This window comes from Notamacropus eugenii, chromosome 5, assembly GCF_028372415.1.
Source record: "Notamacropus eugenii isolate mMacEug1 chromosome 5, mMacEug1.pri_v2, whole genome shotgun sequence".
In the NCBI taxonomy this organism is placed as follows: domain Eukaryota; kingdom Metazoa; phylum Chordata; class Mammalia; order Diprotodontia; family Macropodidae; genus Notamacropus; species Notamacropus eugenii.
The window spans coordinates 171,769,562-171,794,493 of record NC_092876.1 but is presented as its reverse complement, the minus strand read 5'-3'; the positions used below and the strand labels follow the sequence as shown (position 1 = coordinate 171,794,493).

At 39.8% G+C, this 24,932-nt stretch overlaps 1 protein-coding gene and 1 long non-coding RNA gene across 3 annotated transcripts in view; one reads left to right on the top strand and one right to left on the bottom strand.

Annotated features, from left to right (window-relative positions):
* Positions 1–3,221: 3,221 nt before the first annotated feature.
* On the bottom strand, positions 3,222–8,848 carry LOC140505457 (uncharacterized). Its single transcript, XR_011967509.1, has 3 exons — positions 8,804–8,848; positions 4,538–4,712; positions 3,222–3,314 (listed from the first exon to the last, which is right to left on the bottom strand). It is a non-coding gene; the product is annotated as an uncharacterized lncRNA (long non-coding RNA).
* HEPACAM (hepatic and glial cell adhesion molecule) overlaps positions 4,676–24,932 on the top strand; it is a 22,081-nt gene continuing 1,824 nt past the window's right edge. Inside the window, exons 1-6 of one of the 2 annotated variants that reach the window (XM_072611449.1) lie at positions 4,676–4,967; positions 22,123–22,464; positions 22,973–23,254; positions 23,863–23,962; positions 24,239–24,312; positions 24,709–24,779. In XM_072611449.1, coding sequence (XP_072467550.1) covers positions 4,883–4,967; positions 22,123–22,464; positions 22,973–23,254; positions 23,863–23,962; positions 24,239–24,312; positions 24,709–24,779 — 954 coding nt within the window. In that variant the 5' untranslated portion in view covers positions 4,676–4,882. The remainder of the gene's footprint in view (positions 4,968–22,122; positions 22,465–22,972; positions 23,255–23,862; positions 23,963–24,238; positions 24,313–24,708; positions 24,780–24,932) is intronic. The other variant, XM_072611448.1, reaches the window with a different exon arrangement.

Sequence of the window (24,932 nt, the reverse complement as noted above, 5' to 3'; positions counted from 1 at the left end):
TTCAGGGAGTTTTTTTCTTGAGCAAGGTTTTGTACTTCTTGTGCCAAATTATTAATTCTCTTTCCAATTCTTTTTTCCATAGCTCTCATTTATTTTCAATCTTTTCCTCGAGAGCTCTCATTTCATTTATAAAAACTTAAAAAAGCCTTTTTAAAACTCTTACTTCATCTCTTTCAGGAGTTCTAGTTGCATCTGTGCCCACATGGATTCTCTTTGATGCTGCATACAGATGTTTTAGTTATTCTCCTTTTCTGGTTTTGAGTCTTGATCATCCTTGTCACCACAGCAGCTTTTCATGATGTGATTTTGTTGTTGTTGTTGTTTGCTCCCTCTTCTAGCTTACTTCCTGACTTAAGACTCAATATTAGGGCCCGGCTGTGTTCACTTCTTTAAAAAATGCAAGGTCTGGGTTGGCCCTGTTGGTGTTTTCTTGGGGTATAGAGTGTTATATTGTTCCAAGATCTCAGGGATATCTCATGCAGGGGACCTGCAAGTCTTCAGTACTCCCATTGTGGTCTGATCAAGGGCAAAGTTTGATTGCTGCCCCCCTGGTCTGAGCTCCCCAAGTTCCTGACCTGGGTTTCATTCTGAGCAGTGATAGACTGCTGTTGGTCTTAGTCATTCTTAGCCAATTGGAAATATCTACTTGTTCAGTGACAGAATTTTGGCTCCTCTTTGGTCTATGATCCTGCCCTGGTTTTTTTTCTGCTGGCTTTAGACTGGGCTAGAAAAAGCTAGAACTAAGACCCTGTTCTGCTCCTGGAATGTAAGGCACATTGCTCCTGCTTGTAACTGAACCTACTACTCTCTCCATATACCATCTAGGGTATATGAAATACCTCCTTGGATGCAGGGCCTTGGGCTGTGACCTGGAGCTGGATAGTTAGTGAGTGACATTTCTGTCCAGTGTTCTGATATTGGCATGAGACTTCCTCTTGCCCTAGTGTGCTAGAGTGCTCAGCAGGCAAAATATTTCTGGCTGGACTCCATCTCCAGAGTCTTCCAGACCTCTTTGTCTGTCTCCTTATGTTGACCAGGGCTGGAAAAATGGCTCACTGAGACTTTTTTTAAAAATCCCCATCAGGATTCGATCTAGTGCATTACATAAATCTGTTTGGAGGAGTTTGGGTTGGGGGCAGGGTGAGAAGGGGTAGAAAGGGAACTCACTGTACTGCTTCCTACTACTCCACCATCTTGACTCTGCCCCTATATAATTTAATTTTTAAAAATATTTGGTATTAAAAAAGATGCAACTTCATTTTAAGTAGCAGTCTTAGATCATTGAAGGAGCTCTGGCATTTACTACAAGTAATCCAGCCTTATCACTTCATTTAACTGAGCCCAATTCACTGTCCATTTGCAGTGTCTGCCCAAGGTGTATATACTTCTTTATGAGCTCTGTAGGTTGTCCATATAATTACCCATCATAGTCTGGACTCTGGACAATAGCATTCTTTATCCACTTGAGTTTTTAAGCTCTTTTGCGTAAGATTGGATCTCCTCCAGGAGACTATCCAGTGATAACAACCAGTACTACAAGTATCACAAACAGGCACATCTGGAGGACCTCACTGTCTACCCTCGAAGTCGTATTCCGTGCTGGATATTCTCTGTGCCACTAGGAAACCTTTAATGAACGCAAGTATCCTTGTTTCTTGCCTTGCTTGATAGTAATGATAAAAAGGTCACAACAACATTATTTCTGTTATATTTTTCAGGGAATCGTGAATGATTTTGATGTGTGCGCTGGAGGGATCTTATTGGAAAAGAGCCTTTAAGGCAGCACTTTGCACTATCGAATCAAACAAAAATAGCGAACAAACAATAAGCACAAAAGCATCTTGTGTTCTCTACACATAGAATATATCTTGAGAGAACCTTCCTCTTTTCTAATAATATCCTCATTGAGAATACCCTTGAAGCATGTGTACATTATTATAAAATTTTCATATAGTTTGGAAAGTAGGACTGTAGGTAGGTAGTTCTTGATATTCTCTCAAATGCTTTTTATATTAATAATAGAAAGCATTTCCTTACTATGCTTTTTTCCATACCTATGAAATCACTGGTACAGATCATTAAAGTCTGAGACATTTTCTAAACCTTTAGTGTCTTTCCCTCCTTCAGATACCTTGTGAATTAATCCCTCCATCTCCTCCCAATTGTGTCATCTCCAGCACTGAACTCTTCTTTGTCTAATCCAGCGACTTTTCTCATTTTTGATCTTAGTGTCATTCCTACCTCCTCCCTAAATCCATGCTGTGATGTTAGAATTCAAGTGCGGCGGCTCCACTAAAATGGCAAAAGGAGTTTGTTACTTTAAAAAATTGTTGAAGATCTTTATCATTTTTCTTCTGTTTATTGTTCTTTCATTTTCATCTTTAAATGTCCTTGGGACTTTGCTTAGTTGGGTCTGTAAAGTTTTCTTTAAATTGATTTTACGCTCCACAATTTTGCCCTGTTTTATGAAGTAATACTGTCTGCAGTCCTTCCATGTTCTTTCCATGATCCATAAAATTTTACAAAGGGAGGTTATAATCTAAACTGATTGGTTCCTGTATCTCTGCATGTGACAAGTAAGATAAATATTTTCTGTTAAAGGTCCTTTAAAGGATCTTTTAGTCCCCTTGTCATGGTAATTTATTTACATCTTAAAAATCTCTGTATGAAATTATTGCAGTTGTATATGTGTCTTTTCTTTTTTTGCATTCCCATTTTCATCATTAAAATAGGTCAAGATGAAGTTATTTTAATTGCACACTATATCTTTCTCTCATTTTTATTCTACTTCCATACTAATTTTGATATTCCTGATATTTACTTTTAACAGGTCAGTGGACTGATTATACTTAGGCAGCTTATGCAAGTCTGAGGGACATTTTGTGTTTTTTCTTTGTTTCATGGGTTGCTATTGGCCCAAGAGTTAATCACCAGGGCAAGCCTACATCTGTGTACTTAGCTAGGCTAGACTGCAGAAAGTCTGCTATCAATATACTCAGCGCCTCTCCAGCATGATAGAAACTGTTACAGCTTCAGTCTTGTGCTTCACTGATACAGCTTTTGAGAATCCAGGGCCACCTCTATACCAAAATAGGCATTGGAGTAGGACTTGATGGAGAATTAATCTATGGTATAGAAGTTTTAGCACAAATGCAAAACTCCTGAAAACCAATTCATGCTTCAAATGTTCAAAAGAAATGAAAATTTATTATATAGTTCAAAACAAATCTCTTTGGATACTATTCCCAGAAGTCTAAAAACTCCAAGCCACAAGGCTGAGGCAGCCCCACTTGAACCAGCAAAACACATCTTGCCTGCAGTAAAAGGGGAGAAGAGAGGAGAAGATAGATCATGAAGATTATCCTAAAGAAAGAGAAGAGAGAACATAAACATAGATTTATGTTCTGTGTACAGCAAAGACCACATTTTCGCATCGAATGTCAGGTTCTGAGTCAGAGATCACAGCCCCTTCCCTTATCTATGAACATTTGCTACTATCCAGATGTTCAGAAGCTTGGTAGGTAGGATTGTGATCCCCAGCATGTCCATCAGTGTCCCAACCCCCTCTTACCTTCAAGTTAGCAGAGATTAGAGATATCCTGCTATGTGGTTTACAAAAAATCATGTCTCTAATACAATCACATTCAAAAAACACTTTCTTGCAATCTCTATTCCATGTAGGCTATTCCCCACCCTCAACCCCAGGCAGCTAGAATATAACACATTATCAACTAGCTGCTCAGGTTATCTAACAGGCACACAGCATTATTAAAAAAAATGCAGTTGTCTTGTGTAGCAGAGGAGGAGTCTGTCACAGTAATGAAGTGATGCCCTGTAGCAGAAAGCTATGGAACTTAGTGTTGGAGAGACAGATACCAGCTTCCCCTTTCTGGGACTAGTTGTTGAGTCTACCCATCCTGATACACCAGCAACGAGCTAGCTTTAGTCAGAGGTTGCTGAGTTCCCTCCATAGGACAGGACAGTCATAACCAAGAAAAGCTGTTTTCTCCTGAGGGCATCCATGTTACTGAGTCTATTCTCAATGTTGTGAATTATAATAATTGTTGTAATCTATTACTTCTGGTTCCACCATCAGGACACTATCCTTATTCTTGCTCTGACTTAATTTTAAAAACAGCATAAAGGTATTCTGAAGGCAAGAGAATATACAAAATGACTTTTGAGGGGAGGTCCCCAGCAGCCTTGTGATTCTATAACAGTAGAGATAATCTAATAGGAGAGGAAGAAGATGTAAGAATAACAAAACTGCACATTTTTCAACTTCTTTCCTTTGGAGTTGATGGGAAGATTTCATTTCTTCATTAGTTACTTGCTTCCCTAAATACAGACTGCCCAGGAACTCCACCCCCTTCCCTGTTCAGAGCCCATTGGAGGCAGTTCCCTGGCATGGTCAGCCCCCACCCCTTTAAAAACAAGGAAAGTGGAGTGGTGACTGCCCAAGATTGGGACACAGAGTCCAATTTCTTTGTGTACTCCTACCCAGTTCCCTGTGTTAGTCTCAGCTTCAAATCCCCACCTGGAAATTTAGCCCTTGGCACACCGTCTTCTTATTCAGCACAGGTGAGTCTGGAAGCGCCTAGCATTTGTGATTTGCATCCTGCTTGGACCTGTCAAGTGGCTTTTCAGCAGCTACCAATTCCACCTTTTGGAAACTGAGGATGTAGGGCTCAGGAAACCAGAAAATGTCAGGTCTGAGTGAGAGAAAAGAACAAGCTGAGCAACACACAGAGCTCTGTGTATTCAGAGGCAAGTTGGCAGGGTTATACTGGAACAGAGAAACTCCAAGTGGTACAAAGAGACGTGCCCAGAGTGGAGAAATCATGCTAATTGTCTGCACCAGAGCCCAAGAACTCAACCCAAAATGAAGAGAGAAAGGGGAGCCCTGTTCAGAGGCTCCAGCGCCCCACGCCTCACTCCTTTCGTCTGCCTCCTCCTGATCCAGACAGGTAGGAGATGGGGGTGGGAAGCAAAAGGGTTTGGAGAGGGAAGCAAGGGGCTTCTTTGGGGAAAACACAAAAAGGAGGGGTCTGAATGTCTTTGTGGTGGGAGGAGGGAAGAAAGCTCAGCTGCCGTGGGAAGTATTGTGAATTCAGGCTTTTAGCCTTGAATACATTTCTTCATCCCCCTTACTCCCTCCTGTCCTTCCCCCAACAAAAAAAAACAGAAAAAAAACAAAGGCTGCATGGCCTAGAGGTCCCACAACATTCAGTACATAGAGATGAGCTACATTGAACTGTTTCTTATAGCTTGGATTGTTGGCATAAGTCCTTTTGGCTTCCTTTTAGATGGTGACATGCTGGTAGGGGCTTAAGGAAAGGTCTGGGGAGTGGGGTGTTTTGCTTTGGTCTCCTCTGGACTTCTTTGGGATTAAAAAGGCAAAAAGTAAAAGAAGTTTTGAAGAAGTAACATCACACCTCCCCTTCATTCCCTGTTGCTCATCAACATTGACAGGGTTTGAAACCATCATGATCATCAGTCAAAAATGCCTTTTTTAAAGCACTTACTATGTTCCAGGCATTGTGGTAAGTCACAGCAGACCTTTATGCCATGGAGACCTACATCCTGTACTACTCCTGTCCATGTCATAGAGAATTAGAGCTTGGTGGTGGTGCCTCATAAATAATAGGAAAGTGGTCCATTGTTAGCCTCTTAGCCTTCCACATCTGTGGCAGTCAGCTCCCCTTGCTAGGATGAGTCTCAGTTATGCGCAACTTTCTCCTCATAGCTCCTTTGAAAGGACGAAATATCCTTTGGGGGAGGGGGAGGATAGGGCCATACGCCTAATTTTTCTTCTTTGAGTTAAGGTTAGTGAAGTCTGGGGTATATTTTCCTTCCCACCTCTATTTTCTGCCTCTTCTTAACATGATTTTTATATAATGAACCCCCTGCCAATGGACCTCCTCAGAGTGTTTTAAGATTCGTAATATAAAATAAATAGGATTACAAAGGAAACCAATTATATTGAAATAGTCATTTTTTTTTATTTAAGAAAAAAACCAACCAGGTTCATGGAACCCTTTAGAGGCATGGAAACCAGGTAATCTTGGGATCCTGCCTCCTCATAAAAAGGCTCAGGATTCACCAAGGACCTTCCCTTTTCCATGAACATATGAGGCCCAGGGAAATGCCATTTTCCACAGAAATTTAATGAGGCTGAAGATCTAATGGGTCCATGACATTAAGAAGCCAATTCTGGATTTTCACCCTTGTTTTCTCACACGTTGGAGTTAGGAGTGCCTACACTTGTAGAGGTAGCCTAGAAACTGCCCAAGTGATGTGCAGATTGAGGAGGGATGGAAAGAAAGGGAACAAGAATTTATTAAATGCCTACTATGTGCTCGACACTACTAAGCACTTTACAAATATTGTTTGAGGCAGCATAACCTTCCACAACTGGGGGTTGAAAGGCCTACATTATAGGACACTTGGTCGATGACTGTTAGCTTATTATTCCCATTGGCAGGATTAAGTGGAATTCATCCTAAACATCCCAGTTCCCACCTTTGACTAAAGATGAGGTTTTTTTGTCTCCTGATAACAATTACTATAGGCCAAAAGATTTCAAGCATCTGGTTGCCAATTGGAATCATGTCAGCTTGCTAAAGTCTGGTATCTGAAGTAGAACTTGAACGATGGGGATGTCTTTTCTACTGAAATTTCTCTCTCATAGATAACCAATAACTTTCTTCTTGAAAAAAATCCAAGGGATTTTTTCTGTTCTTTATTTTCCTTAGTCTTTTGGTGGCATTTGACACTATTGATCACTCCTTTCTTCTTAAAACTCTTTATTTTGGTCTTCCATAACGTAGTATCTTGATCTTCTCCCACTTCCCTAATTATCCCTCTTTGGCCTTTGCTGGTCATTCAGCCTTCTCTATTTGCTACCTCTAGGTATCCCCTAAATGCTCAGTTGTAGGCATTTTGCCCTCTCTCTCTCTCTAAGAGCTCATCTACAGTTACATTTTCAACAACTATCTCTATACTAATGACTTTGTTTTATTAATGCATTTTTACTTTTACACCACATTTGCTTCTGAATAATCCCCCCATCATACCCTCTTTTATAACAGAAAAAAAAGTTATAAACAAAGCCATTTGGCACATTGACTGCGACTGACAGAGCATGTAACATTCCTCACCAGTAATCTGCCACTTCTCTACTAAGTGAAAGGCAATGTATTCTGACATCACGCATCTGGAACCAATATCCATCATTGCTTTTGATTGGTGTTCTGTTGTCTTTTACTATCGTCTTCATTTATACTCTTATAGTCATTTTACATATTGACTATTCTGTTAGTTTTGCTTTTTTCATTCTCTGTCATTTCATAAAACTCCCACATTTCTCTGAATTCCTCAAATAGATTGATCCATATTTCTATACCAAGATTTGTTCGACCATTTCCAAATGTATGGTTCCCCACTTTGTTTTCACTAGTACAAAAAAGTGCTATAATGAACCATTACTATATTGCTAGTGATTTTAAAATCTATTGCTAAACCTAACTTCTTATCTGACATACTGTCCTATATTTCAAATTGCCTCCCAGGACATCTTCCTTCGAATATCCTACTATTACCTAACCTAAAGAAGGGTAAGAGTGGGGGAGTGATAAGATAGTCATGTGGAAGAATGATTAGGCTTATTTTGTGTCACTCCAGAACTGAAGCAGAACAGTTGGAGCTAAACAGGTGACAGCTGGAGGAAGTGAAATTTCTGTACAGTATAAGAAAAAGCTTTCTAGCAATTAGAACTGTCTCAAAATGGGAAAACTCAGTTGTGAGGTGAGTTCCCTTTCATTGCATGTGTTTGATAACCTGTCAAAGATGTTGTGAAAATGGTTGAACTAGGTCATCTCTAGGGCTGTCATATCTAGAAAAATTCCAGGATTTGCCTCAAACTCACCATATTCAAAATCAAATTCATCATCTTCTCCTTACCTTGCTCTGTCAACTGTCCTATCACCTAGGCACCTAAACCAGAATCCTGGCATCTTGGTCCTTTCTCTTCCTTACTCATTTACACCTTATCAGCCACTAAATTCTGCCAGTTCTTCCTTCTTTTTCATTCCAAGTGCCACCGCTCTAATTCACCTCATGTATGGAGTACCACAATCAACTCAAAACTAGTCTTCCCCTTCTCTAATCCGTCTGTAAATGTCTCCCAAATTTGAGGTGCATTTGTGTTTGGTTTTGGCTCATTGCCACATAGGTTAAAATCAAACCTATTTGGGATAACCCTGGCTGCCATGTATGAGTTAGCCACAAGGTGGTTCCACTTCAATTGTCTCTACCTGACACACAGATACAGATTGCCAAACTTGATGAGCTAGGACAGCCTCTCTGGCCTTTACAAAGTGCTGGAAAACAATCACTCAGGATTGTTTTATCCTCTGAATTTAGGCAGCTGCTTCCTTACCCTTTTGGCAAACAGACCTCAACCCTTCGTACTAGGAGATGAAATATTAACATTTAAAATGGTAATTTTTATAATTATCTTGCCTCTGTCTCTACACCTTAGGAGAATTCATTCTTTCAGTTTCTCTTCCTTCTGTACCATAGATTTAGAAATGTACAACTTGTAATCTCTGCATTTTTGTTATACAGAAACATAAGTAGATAAGTTCTCTTAGATATATGGGGGCCTACAAAGTTACCTATATCTTCCTTTTCCTTCCTAGTCTTCTGTGCAGCGGGAGGTGCCCAAGGATCATAGAAAATGGGGGGAAAAAGGGACTTCTGTGCCAACCCATGTGGAGAGAACAAAGAAACTCTGGCTTACCAGTCTAAGCTGCTAGGCAGATTTCATAGAACTCATGGTTCTCAGCATCTCTAACTGGCAAATCATTGGAATCTGGTGTTTTATCCCCTTGTGGTTTGGATCACCCCCTCAATTGTGTCATTTCCACTTCTGCTTTTTTTTTTTAAGCTTTTTTGTCTTGTGGTTTGAATCATTACCTCAGCTGTCTCATTTCCACTTCTGTTTTTTTAAGCATGTTTTCCCAATTAGCAAGCATTTATCTACCCCTTCCCCACAATTCTCCCCACCCCCCATTGGAAAATAAAAGAAGGGAAGAAAACAAACCACTTTTGTTAGTTCATGCTCTTTTCCCCTGCCTGGAAATAGCATGGAAAATCTCTTCTCCTACTCCTCCCCACCTACCCAAATCTTACCCTTCTTTCAAGACATGCTGAGTTCCACCCTTTCTGTGAAGCTTTCTCCTACTACTTTAGTTAACACTAATCTCTTCTGGTCCTGACTTCCCATAGTATTTACTGTTTATATCACATATATTATCATTAAATTATATTCTGTTTATTATTGTTCTTTGATTGTTTCATGTATGGAAATCTTGTTTTCCTAACCAGACAATTTCTCGGAGGAGAGATAATAGATCTCATATTTCTGAATTTTCTGCCCCTCCCCTCCAAAAAATATTTAGCACAGTGCAAGGCATATAGGCACTTGATATAATCGTAAGCAAATCACTTCAACAAACACTTATCAAGTACTTATTCTGTGCAGAACAGCTAGGTTGGTGCTAGAGTTTCAAGGTTTTAGATGACAAGATAAGAAGTTTGGACTAGAAAAGTCCAGTAGCTAGTTAAGTGCATGGTGAGATCTAAAGAGAGAGAAGGTCATTATCAGCTGGACAGTCAAGAAAGGCTTCCAAAAGTATTTGTTATTTCAGTTAGATTTAAGGATTGTTAGGAATTTAATAGGAAAAGAAAAAAAGGAGACAGAGGACATGATAGGTATTGGGAACAGTTGTAAACAAAGGCAGAGAAATGGGAAGATATAAGGCATGTAAGCACTAGTTCAGATTGGCTAGAAAATAGAGTTTGTAGAAAGAGATATGATTAGAATGGAAGGGTATTGCTAGATTTTGGAAGGCCTTGAATTCCAGTCAAAAGAATTTCATCTTTACTCCATAGGCAAGATTGAACCACTGAGGAATTATAAGAAAAAAAGTGACATGGCCAGACCTATTCATAAGGAATATAAGCTTGGCACCAGTGAGAAAGATAGTTTGGAGTGAGGGAGATGGTAGAAATAGGAAGATGTGTAAGATGGTGACCAGTGAATAATGGGAATGCATGGTTACATGACAATCATTTACAATCCTATTTTTTTGTTTAGTTTGAGGCTTTTTTGAATTTTCATTTAGTCTCACATTTAATTGCTTGTATTTGTGGATGAAAGTTAAAATAAAATTTATTGTTAAGAAAAGAAGGTTATTGCAATAGTCCACATGTATGAAGACCTGTGCTCTGGGTATGACAGTAGGAATAGAGAAGAGGAAACAAATGTAACAGGTATTATGGAGGTAAAAATAGGTAGATTTTAGCAACTGGTTGGATATGAGAGGTCAAGTGGAGGGTCAAAAGTAACACTAGCATTTCAAATATGAAAGCCAGTATAAATGGTCATGCTACTGACTGAAATTATGAAGCCAGGAGAAAGAACAAATGTAATAGAAAGGCTTCTGATCATAGCTGTGAACAGTTGTGACTTTAGAAGACCGATGATGAAGCATATTCTTGTCGGATAAGTGGTGGACTACAGATGTAGAAGGAATGTCTTTGTATCCCTGATGCTTAGCATATTGCCTGGCACATAATGGATACTTAAAAATACTTCTGGAATTAAACTGAATTCTTTTGGAGGTGGGATGGGAAGGAGTCATCAAGAAGTGATAACAATGTAAAAAGATCATCATTCACTTTTTTTTAAAGAAGTAGGTTTTTGGGGAATGATAATAAGCTTGGTTTTGTTAATGTTGAATCTGAGGAAACAGTGGAATGTAAAGGTACAAATGTCCTGTGGGAAGTTAAAGATATGAATCTGAAACTTGGTCTCCAGACTGGATTTCAAGGATTCAGATAAAATATTTAGATAAAATATATAAAGTTGATAGTTGAATCAGTTACTAATCAATTATCAAGGAAGAGGGCATATAGAAGAGGGCAAAGAATAGAACTTTGGGAAGTAACTTTAAGGCAATAAGAAGAGATTGATGACCTAATAAAGGTAGCTAGGTGGCACAATGGATAGAGCACTGAGCTTGAAGTCAAAAAGATCTGAATTCAAATGTGGCCTTGACATATACTAGCTGGGTGACCCCGGACAAATCACTTAATATCTGTTTGCCTCACTTTCCTCATCTGTAAAATCAGGATAGGAATATGCCTACCTTCCAGGGTTGCTGTGAGGATCAAATGAGATAATATTTGTAAAGTACTTGTAAATGCTGTATAAATGTTAACTATTATTAGTAGTAAAAGAAATAGATGGGGAAAAAAGTAGGAAAAGAAGCAGGAGAAGGTGACATCTCAGAAACTAAAGAAGGAGAAAAAATAAAAAAGGAAGTTGTGATCAATTTTGTCAAATGCTGCAGAAAGGTCAAGGAAGAAAAAAATTGAGAAAAGGCCATTATCTGGCAGTTAGAAGGTCAGTAGTGAGTTTTGAGAGAAGATAGATCCAGAGTGTCAGAGATGGAAGCTAAATTACAATGGACTGAGGTAAAAGAATGAATAAGAAGTAGTGAGATCACTTGATAACTTTTTCAAGAAGTTTAGACATGAAGAAAAGGAGAAAGACAATAGCAAAATGGGGCAGAAAGATTAACAGACTAATTTTTTTTTTTTTTTTTTACATTTGGGAATCATGTTTGAAGTCAGATGGGTAGGAATTGGCAAAGAGGGAAAGATTAAAGATGTACAAAAGAGAGGGGATTATTGTTGGAATAAGGTCATGTAGGAGGGCATAGGGTCTTAGCTCAAGACAGAAGTGATCACAGAGGTCATCTAGTCTAATCTTATCATTTTCTAAATGATGAAACTGAAGCCCAGAAAAAGTAAATGATTTGCCCAAGGTCACACAGCAAGTAGATGGAATTTCAGTTCAGAGACTCTGACTCCATATCCATTATTCTTTTCACTATGCTTCCTAAAAGAGCGTGGGATCAAGGACTGACCTTAGCAAAGAAAGGTAGTGGCTTAAACTAAGAGTAGATATACCTTTTCCTCTAAAACAGAAGGAAAGGAGAAGATAGTAGGTAAAATACAGCAGTGGAATTGAGGGTTGCATGCAGAATGGCCTTAGAAAACTAGATATCTGCTACAGGGGAATGTTGATGCATTTGGAAGCTTCAGAAGAAAGAAAAAGTTGGAAAATTTTCTTGTGGAGAATGAAATCCCAGTGTCTTGCACATCCCAATGCCCCGGCCTGTAGTTTCATCAGTGTAGGGAAAAACCTGATGTGGAAACTTCTTCTACAAGATACACTTAAGTAACCAACTAATTTTTAATCTTAGAGGGCTATTTGGCAAACTAAAAAAGTAACATTTTGGAGGTAGAGTGTGACTAAAGTGTTTGTCAATGGGTGGTCAAGGTATGACTGAAGTGGTGAGTGCAGAGAAAAAGGTCTAATAGCTGAAGAATTATGTACTTAGGCTACTAGATTCATCATCATGACTGTTGGAAGTGGGGTGGTGACAAGACGTGGACAGAAGACAAAACTGTTAGATGCTAAGTCATTGAAGAGGTTGGAAGAGTACTCTGGAGGTCAACAAGGATAAAGAATTGATAACATGGATTAGAATAAATGAATGTTAGTTTTTTTAAAGATCTCCAGGAGAGGAGATTCCACAGCATCTTTAATTGTTTCAGTTACTCACTATAAAAAAATTCTACCTTCCAGGAGGATGCCCCAGATGAAAAGTCCTGCAACTGCCCTAGCTATCACATGTCAGACCTAATTTGACTTCTGGGAGGAGCAGTGTACAGACAACTAATCATGACAATGGAGGCATATTCTGTCCTGGGTAGAGGCTAGGAAACAAAGTACAGAGATAGAACACCATTTCTCTGGATGGAGTGGGTGCTAATAGTGACACTGCTCCCTTCCTCACAATGGCACCGTGGGGAAATCTTTGAACTTGGAGTCACAGGTATTGGTTCAGATCCCAGCTCTGCCTCTTACTACTGATGTGAACTTGAGCCTCCTTGGACCTGTTTCTTCCTCTGGAGAATGAGGCTGTTTGACTAGGTGATCTTGGAGGTCCCTTCTAGCTCTAGCTCAATATCCCTATAAAGTATCCCAAGGATGTAGTTTTATCTAGAATTCTTATAGATGACCTGGAAGAGAGAGAGAACAAAATGAAATCTCTAGGTTTGCAGATGATCCCAAGCAGTGGGGACAAACTGCTGGAAAATCTCATGAGGCTGTGTGATTGAGCCGAAATGTGGCAGGCGAGTCAATGTGGACAAGTGTAAAAAAGTGCATTAGATAGAAGTACTCAAAACTATTCATAGGATGGTGGACTTGTATATGTTAATTATGATCCAGGATACTGGAGTTACTGCCAACTGGTTCTAAAGGCATTAGCACTATGGGCCACGGTGCCATAGGGGCCCCAAATACCTAGGAATACGTATGTGGCCATTGTCAGGAAGTCATTTAGAAACAAAACAAAAAACAGCAATTAAAGTGTGTGGTTATTGTTGTTGTTACTACTACTGCCTCACTTGGGCTTGGAGATTACTTTGTGTTCTATGAGGCACAAGCTCTAGGTCCTAAACAAGAAAAATATCAAGTACAGACCCAGGGCCGGAGTTGTTTGTTATTTGGGGACTTAGTTTAGCAGCTAAGTTCAGTGGCTACGCCAGCTCACTATGGCCATCTACTGACATATCCAAGGGTTGCAACCTCCATGGATAGAGGGATTGTCCACAGTGACAACTTCATGAAGTACTGAAGTAAGTATAGTTATCAATTATTAAAACATAATAATTATTCTACTCTTATGCAAAGATAGCTAATATACTGCCTGTACTTCTGGGATCTACACTCCAGGAAAGATAATAGAATAAGAAAAGTAAAAGAAAGGAAACAAATAGTTAAAGATATAAAAGAGCTCCTTTAAGAAGACAGATAAAAAAAATTAGGACTTTGATCTCAAAAAATGAAGACAGAAAAAAATATGTAGAAATCCTTGAAACCATGAAGTGTATGTATGAATAGAGTGAATATGGACCAAATCACAAATTACTAGGATCTGAGGTTACTACTAGAAGCTTCAAAGAGGTACCTTGGGGACAAATGAAAATAAATTGTTATTATATAGTACATAGTAAACTTTACCCCAAGAGGTGATGGGGGAATTGGAAAAGGCTTCTTGGATTTTAGTTGGAACTTGAAGGAAGCTAGGCAAGTCAGTAGGTGGAGATGAGGAGGGAGAACATTCCAGGCAAGGAGGACAGCCAGATAGAAAGGATGGAATGTCTTGTTCAAGTAATAGTAAGGAGGCCAAGTGTCATTGGATTATAAGATATGTGCCAGGAGTATAAAGTGGAAGACTGAGAAGGTGAGGGAATGGGAGGGATAGGATATGAAAGGCTCTGAACACCAAAGAGAGGATTTTATATTTGATTCTAGAGGTAATAGGGACCCTTGGAGTTTCTTGAGTAGGGAAATCAGACCTGTGCTTTAGGAAGATAACTTTGATAGCTGAGGAGAAGATGGCCTGGAGTGTGGAGAGACTTGGGGGAGACAGACCAACCAGCAGGCTATTGTAATAGACTCCAAGGTCCCTTCCAACTCTGAGGTTCTGATTCTGGTTAAAACAATAAAGGGGGCAGTCCAAAATCCAGGAACCTGGGAGTGATAGCTCTGATTTGCCATACCCTGTAGATTCCTCTGCATCTATCATATATCATACATATCTAAACCACTTCAACTAAAAGAAGATGATTTCTTTGGCGTCCTTGGGAGAGGTTGGAGGCAGATGATACTTATATGGCAGAGTGGAAAAAACTCAGTTCTAGTAGTTACTACCTATGCAGCCTAGGAGAAATAATTTACCTCCTTTATGGATGGGGCTTTAGTTTCTTTCTGTTTAGAATAAAGAGAATTAGAGACTGTCTCTAAGATCTTTTCTAGCCTCTACATTTTCTGATGCTGTACTTTCCAACGATATCTCATTTTACGCATACTAACCCGCTTAGGGAAGTAGGAAGGCTGATTTTGCCAAATCAGTGAGGAATCAGGTAAAAGAGTTTTAGATTTGATAAACAAAACAAAAGGAAAGGAAGCAAACTGTGTGCCCAGTGATTGACAAATGAGATGGCAGTGAGATGTCAGAGCACTGGACTTTAAGTCAGGAAGATTTGAATTTGACTCCTGCTTCAGACGGTTTTGAACTGTGTGACCCTTGGCAAGTCACTTAACCTCTTCACCTTCAGTTTCCTCATCTGCAAAAAAGGATAATAATATCACATACATAACAGGGTTTTTGTGAGAATTGAATGAGATAATATATATCAAGCACTTTGCAAACCTTAAAGTTCTACATAAATTTTAGGTGTTCATTAGTAAATGGCTGAACAAATTGTAAAATATTGTCATAATGAAATATTAAGGTGCTGAAAGGAATAAGGAATACTAAAAATTCAAAGAAATATGGGGAATTTATATGAAATGATTCAGTGAACAAAGCAGAAACAAATAATATGCACAAACATGACAATCATGTAAATGAAGGCAATTTTAATGGCAAAACTCAGATAAAAACATTGAACAGAATTGATGCTAATTTATAAAGTATACAGTCAATCATTTAAGCATTTATTAAGTACCTACCACTGGTGACTCCAATATAGCATGCAAGGGCTAGAGCCTGGAAAAACCACCTCAGCAAACTAAACCATGTTGAGGGTAACGGACAAGCCTCAAATCATCAGTAAATTAGGGAGATATCTACCCCAAGCATGTGAAGACTTACCCAGGCAGAATGAGTGCATGAGTTATGGCACGATTAGAGTTTGGTCAGATACTGAAGATGCCAAGGTCATCTGCTGTATCCTGGACATCGATAGTCATCTTGTCTTATGCCTCAACTTCAGTGAGTCTGGAAGAAAAAAATGAAGCTGATGACTTTGCACAACTCTGCCTCACTTAAATCCAATTCACACACAAGTTAAGACATCACCCATTACATCATGATGTCATTAGTCCTCTATGGAAACAAAGGATGAACACGTACTTTACTATATGCCAAGCACTGTTACAAAGAGGCTACAAAAGCAAAGATGAAATCTTATATGCCTTCCAGGAACTTATGGACACCCAGCCTTTATTTTACTAAAACAAAAACTACTGACTTGTAAAAATGTGTATATGAAAGAAGAAAGGAAGGAAGGATGCTGGATTTGAACTAAGGAAAGAGCGGAGTTTAAACCCAATTCTAACAGCTACTCTTTGGGGACATCTAGGTGGTGCGGTGGATAGAAGGCTAGCTCTGGAGTCAGGAAGACCTGAGTTCAAATCCACCCATAGTTTTATTTATCTCAGTTTCCTTATCTGTAGAATGAACATTATAATAATGAGCACATATCTCCTAGAGCTGTTGGATTAAATGAGGTAATTACTGTAAAGCATGTAATATGCACTATGCAAATGTTAGCTATTATTATTATTAATATTGTATGACCTTGGTTAAGTCTCTTAAACTTTCTGAGTCTGTCTCTTCACTTGTAGGAGAATATTTGGACTACTTCTCTCAGGATTATCGTGAAGAAAATGTTTTATAAACTCTAAAAGTCTATTTAATGTTATTATGCCGTATAGTTATTAGTTTTAAATCAACCTGAGGCTTCTGTCATGGCTATTGCTAAGTAAAGAGTATTACTAATTGAATTATAGAACCTTAGCATTGGAAGGGACTTTAGGAGATGATCAACCTCCTAGTTCAACCTCCTACTCAGTGTAGAAATTTCACCAACAATCCAGTGGTGGGAAACCTGTGGCCTAGAGGCCACATGTGGACATCTAGGTTCTCAAGTGCTACCCTTTGACTGAATCCAAACTTCACAGAACAAATCCCCTTGTATTTGTTTTGTAAAAATTTGACTCAGTCGAAAGGTTTTATCCAAGGACCTAGAAGTCCACATGTGGCCTTGAGGCAGCAGGTTCCCTGAATAATGTAACAGGTGATTATCCCTCTCTCAGAGTAGCCTGTTACATTTATGGACAGCTCATTGAATCTTTACTTGAATCAGTGAATTAACTGCTTTCTCCTACCCCTAAGTTTTAGGTTCAGTTCCAGGGAAGTCATAACTTGGGAAAGGAAACAGAAAGATACACCATTCATATGTGGTAGTGGCTATTGCAGAATGATGAGGGAGGAAAAATGGGGAGGAGAGAAGGAAGAAAGTATGGAGCTTTTCAGCCAAGACAGTGGAAGGGAAGAGGGATCTGGGTCAGTGTACCTGTGCTTGTATGCTTTTCTCTTTGTTGCATGACCTGAGACCATGTGCAAAGCAAAGGGCACATGCTTTGTATTCAGAACCAAGGCTGCAGTGAAGTTGCTCAATGAAACACAGGCAGGTGCTGCCAGAAACACCTCATTTCATTACACATTTAATTTTTAATTCATTTTTGGTCGTTGCATGTTCAGAAACTTTTTACTGTTGCTGATTTTTTCACCACCCCATGGAGACCCACAGTTTAAGTTACTCTGGATAACTGTATGGATAGGAGTTGGCTACTTAGGCCCTTATCCAGTAAAGTGGTTTCTGAAGAACAAGATGAGGGGTCAAATGTTTCCATTTTCAAAAAACTGATGAAAACAGAGTCTAATTTTCAAACTATAAACCAATGAACTTGACTTTGATTCCTGGAGAAATTATAGATTACATTAAAGAGATGGATGGTAAATATTTAGGAACACATGTAGACACATGTAAACACATGTAAGGTATGTAAAACAAGAGCCTGTATTGCTTCATCAAGAATAGATCATACCAGACCAATCTCATTTCTTTTTTTTTTATAGGATTAATAAACTAGTCGATGAAGAGAATGCTGTGGATATTGTTTACCGAGGTTTTAGAAAAAAGTTTTTGACATAGTATTTCATCATATTCTTGTGGAAAAGATAAAGAAATGTACTAGATTATGATACAGTTAGATAGATTAGAAGTGATGGGAGAGCCATATCCCAAGAATGCCATTAGTGGTCCATTTAGACATTACAGGAGCTCTTCAGTGGAGTACCCCAGAGATATGTGCTGGACCCTGTGCTGCTTAGAATTTTTATCAGCGACTTGAGTAAAGTAATGGGTGGTGTGCTCATCTTATTTGCAGATGACACAAAACTGGGAGAGAGAACTAACACACTGTAAAACAAAGTCAAGATCCAAAAAGATGGGGTGGGGATTGGCAAACTACAGTCTGCTGGCCAAATCCAGCCCACCAGCTAAGAATTTTTTTTTTTTTTTACATTTTAAAGTACAATAAAATGTAATTTTTAAATGTAAAAAACATTCTGAGCTCCCAGGCCACAAGTAAGCACAGGCTACATTTGCTCACAGGTTGTTGTTTTGTTGTTTATTGACCCCCTGGACTAGAGCATTGGGCTAAATCTGAGATGAAGTTTAATAGGTATAAATATAAATATTTTTGTTCAGAAAATCAACTTCAGGAGTACAATATGAGGGAGACACAGTTGTATAGCAGCCATTCTGAAAAAGGATTTGTGGACCACAAGGTCAATGTGAGTCAGTGGGATGATGTTGATGAAGGCTGGAAAAGGGATTGATGAAACCCCTACAAAGACCAGGGTACCAGGCGCAGGCCTCCTGGAAGGAATTTGTGGACTCAAGCATTGTTGAGGTCAGGGTAAAGATTTATTACACTTTTCAGTGGGCAAGAGTTCTTAGGCAACCTGCAAACTTAGAGGGGTACAGGTAAAGTTTCCATAGAATATTCTATAGTGAAACATGTGCCAAATATGCTAACTTGGTGTTTTGGGATGGGATTAGGGAGTGGTTAAGGAGTGGTCAGTTCTTAAAAGAACATGCCCTTTTGGTATCTACTGCACAGATGTTTTACCCAGAGTTCATTGGGAAATAGCCCAACATGGTGGTCTACCTGGATGTGTGGTTTCAGGCCTGAAATGTCACTAAGTCAACTAATGGTCAGGGCTGGCTCAGAAATACCAGGTTGCTCTCATCAATGTCTTGCTAGACAAGATAAATGGAAGGGAGTATACATATGTCTAAGTCTAGGATACATATGATTGGTCAGTGGGTAGTAAATGTCGTTATGACCCAGTGCACAGCCAGTTCAGTCAGTACATAGTTGGTTCAGACTAGTAAGTTCTATAGGTGCAGGTGGCTGCTGTATCAGGAAAGGAGATAACAGTTGTGGCTAGGCAGGCTGTGTCCTTGAGCTGGGGAGAAGCTGCCTGGGATAGTATTTTGAAGCTAGGGAGAAACATGATTTTTAAAGAGAAATGTGATTTTAGAATTGAGGCCCAAGCACATGTACCCAAGCACTCCATCAATGTGACTGACAAAAAAATTGATTTGCTCTAGGACTACATTAAGAGAGGCATAGCTTCTAGGAACAGGGAATTGATAGTACCACTGTATCCTGCCCTCATCAGACATCATCTGGAGTTTTGAGTTTAGTTATAAGCATTACAATTTAAGAACATGCCCAGAATATTGTCCAGAGGACAAGAAGGATGGTAAAGGCCCTTGAATCCCTGTCAAAAGAAAATCAGTTTAAGCAACTGGACATGATTAGCCTCTAAAAGAAAAAACTTTAGGGAATATGTGATAGCTCTCTGCAAGTGTTTGAAGAGATGTCATGTGAAAGAGAGGTTAGACCTGTTCTATTTGGCACCAAAGGGCAAGACCATAAGCAGTGGTTAGAAGTTTTAAAGGCAAATTTAAGCTTCAGGTCATGAAAAAAAAAAAACAACCTAATTGTTGTTCAAAGTAGATGGGATTGTACTGAGAGATGATGGGACCTTCCTGCTCCTTAGAGGTTTTCAAGCAGAGATTGGATAAATATCCAGGATGTTTTTGCATGGATGGATTGGATGAGGTAGCTGCTGAGATTGCTTCCTAGTTTCAAATTCTGTGATTTTGTGATTCATATGTCAATTCCTTCAGGAAGCGTTTCCTGATGTCTGACTTCCCCTTTCCTTGCCTTAAGTCAATAATGATTTTCCATCTCTGGTGCACTTTGTTTTCACTCCCCCTAACGTATTTATCATACATGATTTTATACTATAGTAGTTATTTGCATTCATATCACATTTCCCAACTTGACAGTAAGCTGGATGAAAGTAGGGATGTGTGTCTTCTCTCTCCCTACAGTGGATGCTTCATGAATATTTGTTGAACATTTATTCAATTTTAATTCAACTCTCTCATTTTACAGATGAGCAGACTGGGATCTTGAAAAGTTGAGTGAGTTAATTAGGTCACAAAACTAGTTTGTGTCTGGGTATAGATGGCAGACCCTCATCCAGTTCATTGTTTTGTTTTTTTCCTATTGCAATGTAGTTTCTCACCTGTTTATAACAATATTAAATAGAGTATTAGGTCCCTATACAGACTCTCTCTGCTTTTTGAAAATAATATTTTATTTTTTCCAATTTTATGTAAAGATAATTTTAACATTTATTTTTATAAATTTTTGAGTTCCACATTTTCTCCCTCCCTCTTCATCTTCCCTGTCCTTCCTTCCTAAGAGAGTAAACAATTTGATATGGGTTATATATGTGCAATCATATAAAACAGATTTCCATATTACAGACTCTCATTTTTCATTATTGTCCTATATAGAACTTCTGCTTGGATGCTAGCAATAGTGAGCTAGGTGGGTGGCAGGGCAAACTCAGGCATAATGATGAAGTTTGACTTCAAGTTCTTAGATTCCCTTTATTTGCCTTTTCTTTCAAATATCCATCTTCCCTTCAGATACCCTATACCTATATGTTCTTTCTACCTTCTTCATCTCTTGCAAGCCTCCCAGAATCAAAACTTACGTGATAAACTTATTAACAATGAAGTGAATGTGACTTTTACCCCCTCTCCTAAAAGTATTTGCATTTTCATGAAAACACAGCTACTTAAGGCTTAAGCTAAAGGAATGAAATCCTAACTGTGAAATTTCAGATACCAACTGAGTGGGGAAATTTTATGAGTAAAAGGATGCTTTTCTCTGATCTTGAAATCAGTTAATCTGCTTGTAACAGCAGCTTTTTCTAGCAGAGAGACTTTAACAGAAAGGGGTAGGGGAATCCATTAGAAGATTCCTGCATGAGTAGGGGAGGTGGTATCTGTGTCTGAACTTGGCATTTAACAAGGCAGGATGCAGCCAATCTATGCTGTCCTTTGTCCTCTATGTGCCATCTTTGTAGAGAGAGCCAGGCACCTACAATTGAATGATACTACCACCCTCCATTTGCTATGAAGTTCTCTGAGATTATTGGGTAATATGTTCCATAAAAAGGAAAGAAATCTTGCTTTCCTGGAATAAGTGACTCCTAGATGACCTCCTTTGTCTCTTGGGAGCCACTGGAACAGTGGTGAGGGTAGAAATTTCACAATATACCTTTAGAGGACCTGGGGTCTGAGTTGACTAGAATTTGGTCAAGATGGTGGAGCTGAGAGAGGTAAAGAACCAAGGGACCAGAAGAACAGATGTATGTGATGTAAAGAGAAAGGACAAAGAAGAAAGCTAGATTGAAGGCAATGGGACCAAAGGGGGAAAAAGGAAGAAAACATGGGGCCTAAGGATGGGGAAAATGATAGGGGAAACTAGCAGAGCAATATTTAGCCTAGAAATGGGGATAAAAGTGAATGAATGAAAAAGCATTTAACATCAAATAATAAAAGCATATTAGAACCTGGTATACAAATATAAAAATGAAAACAATAAAACAAAAAAGCCTTTAAGTAGCTTACATTCTAATAAGGGTAGAAAAAAGAAGAAAGGAGTAAGGAGTATCTTGGTTTGGGAAGTTACAGGAATGCTGAATAAGACCATAGGCAAATAGATTAACATGTCCCGTCTAGTAACAATGGTAATACTGATTTTCTTATGGTTCCAGAAAACAGCAAGACAGACAGAAAGGTGGCTACCAAGGAGATATTCAGACTAAAAAGATGGGGGAGTGGAGGGCTAAGAGTAGCTAAGAAGTCAGAGGGATGGATGGTAGGAATGGGGTAAGAACAAATCCTTTACTTCCTGTGGAAGGTCTGACATTGTCCCCTTTCTCCCTGGATGCCTCTTACTAGGCTCACTGCAAGGGGTGAACATCACAAGCCCAGTGCGAGTGATCCATGGTACTGTGGGGAAGTCGGCTCTGCTCTCTGTGCAGTACAGTAGCACCAGCAGTGACAAACCAGTAGTTAAGTGGCAGCTGAAGAGGGACAAGCCAGTGACAGTGGTACAATCCATCGGCACTGAGGTCATTGGCAACCTGAGGCCTGACTATCGTGACCGAATCAGGCTCTTTGAGAATGGCTCCCTTCTCCTCAGTGATCTTCAGACATCTGATGAGGGCACCTATGAAGTAGAGATTTCCATCACTGATGATACTTTCACTGGAGAAAAGACTATCAACCTCACTGTGGATGGTAAGACTGCAGCTAGGTACCTGGAGAGAAGGCATGGGTTAGAGACTGAGGGCCAGGGATTGATACTGAGCAGTCTGGTAGAACAGCTGAATGAATAGCTTCAGAATAAACCACTCAGAAATTTTTCCAGGTGGGGTCAATCCAGTACACACAGACCATCCACGTGAAGAGAGGTCAGTGGGGATTAGGTGGTTAGGGGCAAAGAACCAGGTCCATTGAGCCAGGCCAGGTGGGCCAAGGCTGAGGTTAGCTAAAGCTTCTTCTTTTTTTTTTTTAAAGCTTAATTATTTTAAAATGTAAAGCATAGTAGCCCTGAGAAAAGGTGAGGGCTTTGGGGCTTTAATCAAAGGAGAGAGAAGGAAGATATTGGACTATATGATCCCTGAAAGCTCCTATCAGCTCACAGACTCAGTAATAGGAAGAATTTTAGTGGATCACAAGCAGAGAGTGGGAATTGTGAGGCTCCTAAATCTCTAATCCACAGTCTTCTTACCCTTGCTCTGCCCAGTTCCCATTTCAAAGCCTCAAGTAGTGGTGGCTTCATCTACTGTCCTGGAGCTCAGTGAGTCCTTCACACTGAACTGTTCCCATGAAAATGGTACCAAAGCCAACTATACATGGCTGAAGGATGGCAAGCCACTCAGCAATGACTCAAGGATACTCCTGTCCCCTGACCAAAAGGTGCTCACCATTACACGAGTGCTTATGGCAGATGATGACATCTATAGCTGCGTGGTGGAGAACCCCATTAGCCAAGGCCGAAGCGTCCCCATCAAGCTTACTGTGTATCGTGAGTATCCTTTCCTGGAAGAGCTCAAAGACCAGCAGGGCAGGTATCCCACAGCAATAGATAAGGATCATCCCAACCTGGTTGCTACAAGACCTCATGACAAGATTTTTATCATACCAGATTTGGCAAAGAGCAAACTCTACTTATTAAATACGTAATGATTATGCTGATGAATAAAAACAGAAAGGAACGTGTAACTTGTAACCATTGATATCACCTAGTTGTCCTCTCTGGTATTCCCCACTCCCATCATCCCTTCACTGAATTTCTTTTTAAAAAGTTAGTTTTTTTTAAGAAACAGAAATTTCTTTTTCTCTCCTTCCTCTTTCTCTCCATTGAAAAAGAAAATAAAAACAACCCAAAACTCTTGTGAAAAATAGGCATAGTTAAGAAAAGCAAATTCCTAAATTGGCCTTGTCCAAAAAGTATATCTCAGTCTGCACCCTAATGTCCGTCTTCTCGGTGAAGAGGTGAGATGCATGCTTCATTACCAGTCCTCTGGAATTGTTGTCCTACAGTAAAATTCTATCCTAAAGAAATTCTACCACCCTTCCCTGATTCTTTTCTATTTCAATCTCTAACAGTTCTCAACTCCCTGTCTTTCTCAGGGAGAAGCTCCCTTTACATCATCCTGACCACAGGAGGCATCTTTCTCCTTGTGACTTTGGTGACAGTCTGTGCATGTTGGAAACCCTCCAAAAAGTCTGGGTAACTACTGAATTTTACACTGTGGGACACAGATTGCACCTTAACATTCTCTTCTGTTCCTCCACACCTATAACAAGCATCTCCTTATTAATAAATAGCACTGCTGAAATGGAGTATCTTCCTAACCCACTCTTCTTTCTTCATCACTAACTAATCAACCAAAAACACCCTTCCTGTTCCAAGACCTCTCCTAAGCCCACCAGGTCCTTGTTTCTTCCAGCCCTTCTCCTACCCACTCTATGGGTGTACTCAAGGCATTTCTGGACTATTTTGCAGAAAGAAGCGGAAGCTGGAAAAACAGAGCTCTCTGGAGTATGAAGATCAAAATGATGACCACATGAAAACTGAAGGTGAGAGGAGAAAGCTGGACTCTCTCTTCCCCATCTCATCTAACACAGGAGGATCTCCCAAGGGCCAGGGTGATTCTAAGATGGGGGAATAAGAGTTCAGACAATTCAAGACTGCTCAGGACTGCATGTGAAAGTTTCTCCTGGGTTTATATATATCAGGGTCTACTTTGGGAAAAATTGGAAATCAGTTGAGTCACATATTCCTGGAATGTCGGAGACATGAGTGCTCTTTTTTGGATTAAGAAGGGTTGCTTGGCTTCAGGAGAGTAGTTAAGAACTCCGGGCTCAGGGAAGTGATTGGGTAAGTGCCAGGTGTGAAGAGTGCCATGATGCAGGACACAGGGTCTGCAGGGCCGGGGATGGCTAGGTGATTGCCTCAGTCTCTCCTATGTGCAGTCGAGACCGTCCCCCGAGGTGGAGAACATGAGCGGAAGAACCCCATGGCCCTCTACATCTTGAAGGATAAGGTGAGGGAGTCCTGGCCCTAGAGTCCCTGGGGGCCAGGCCTGCGGAGAGCCCAGCAGGGACTTGAATGGGAGTTGAATTTGGCGGTAGAACTGGGGGTAGGGGTGCTGTGAATCACGGAGACTTGGGTTGGATGGGGGGCGAAGCTTTCAAGG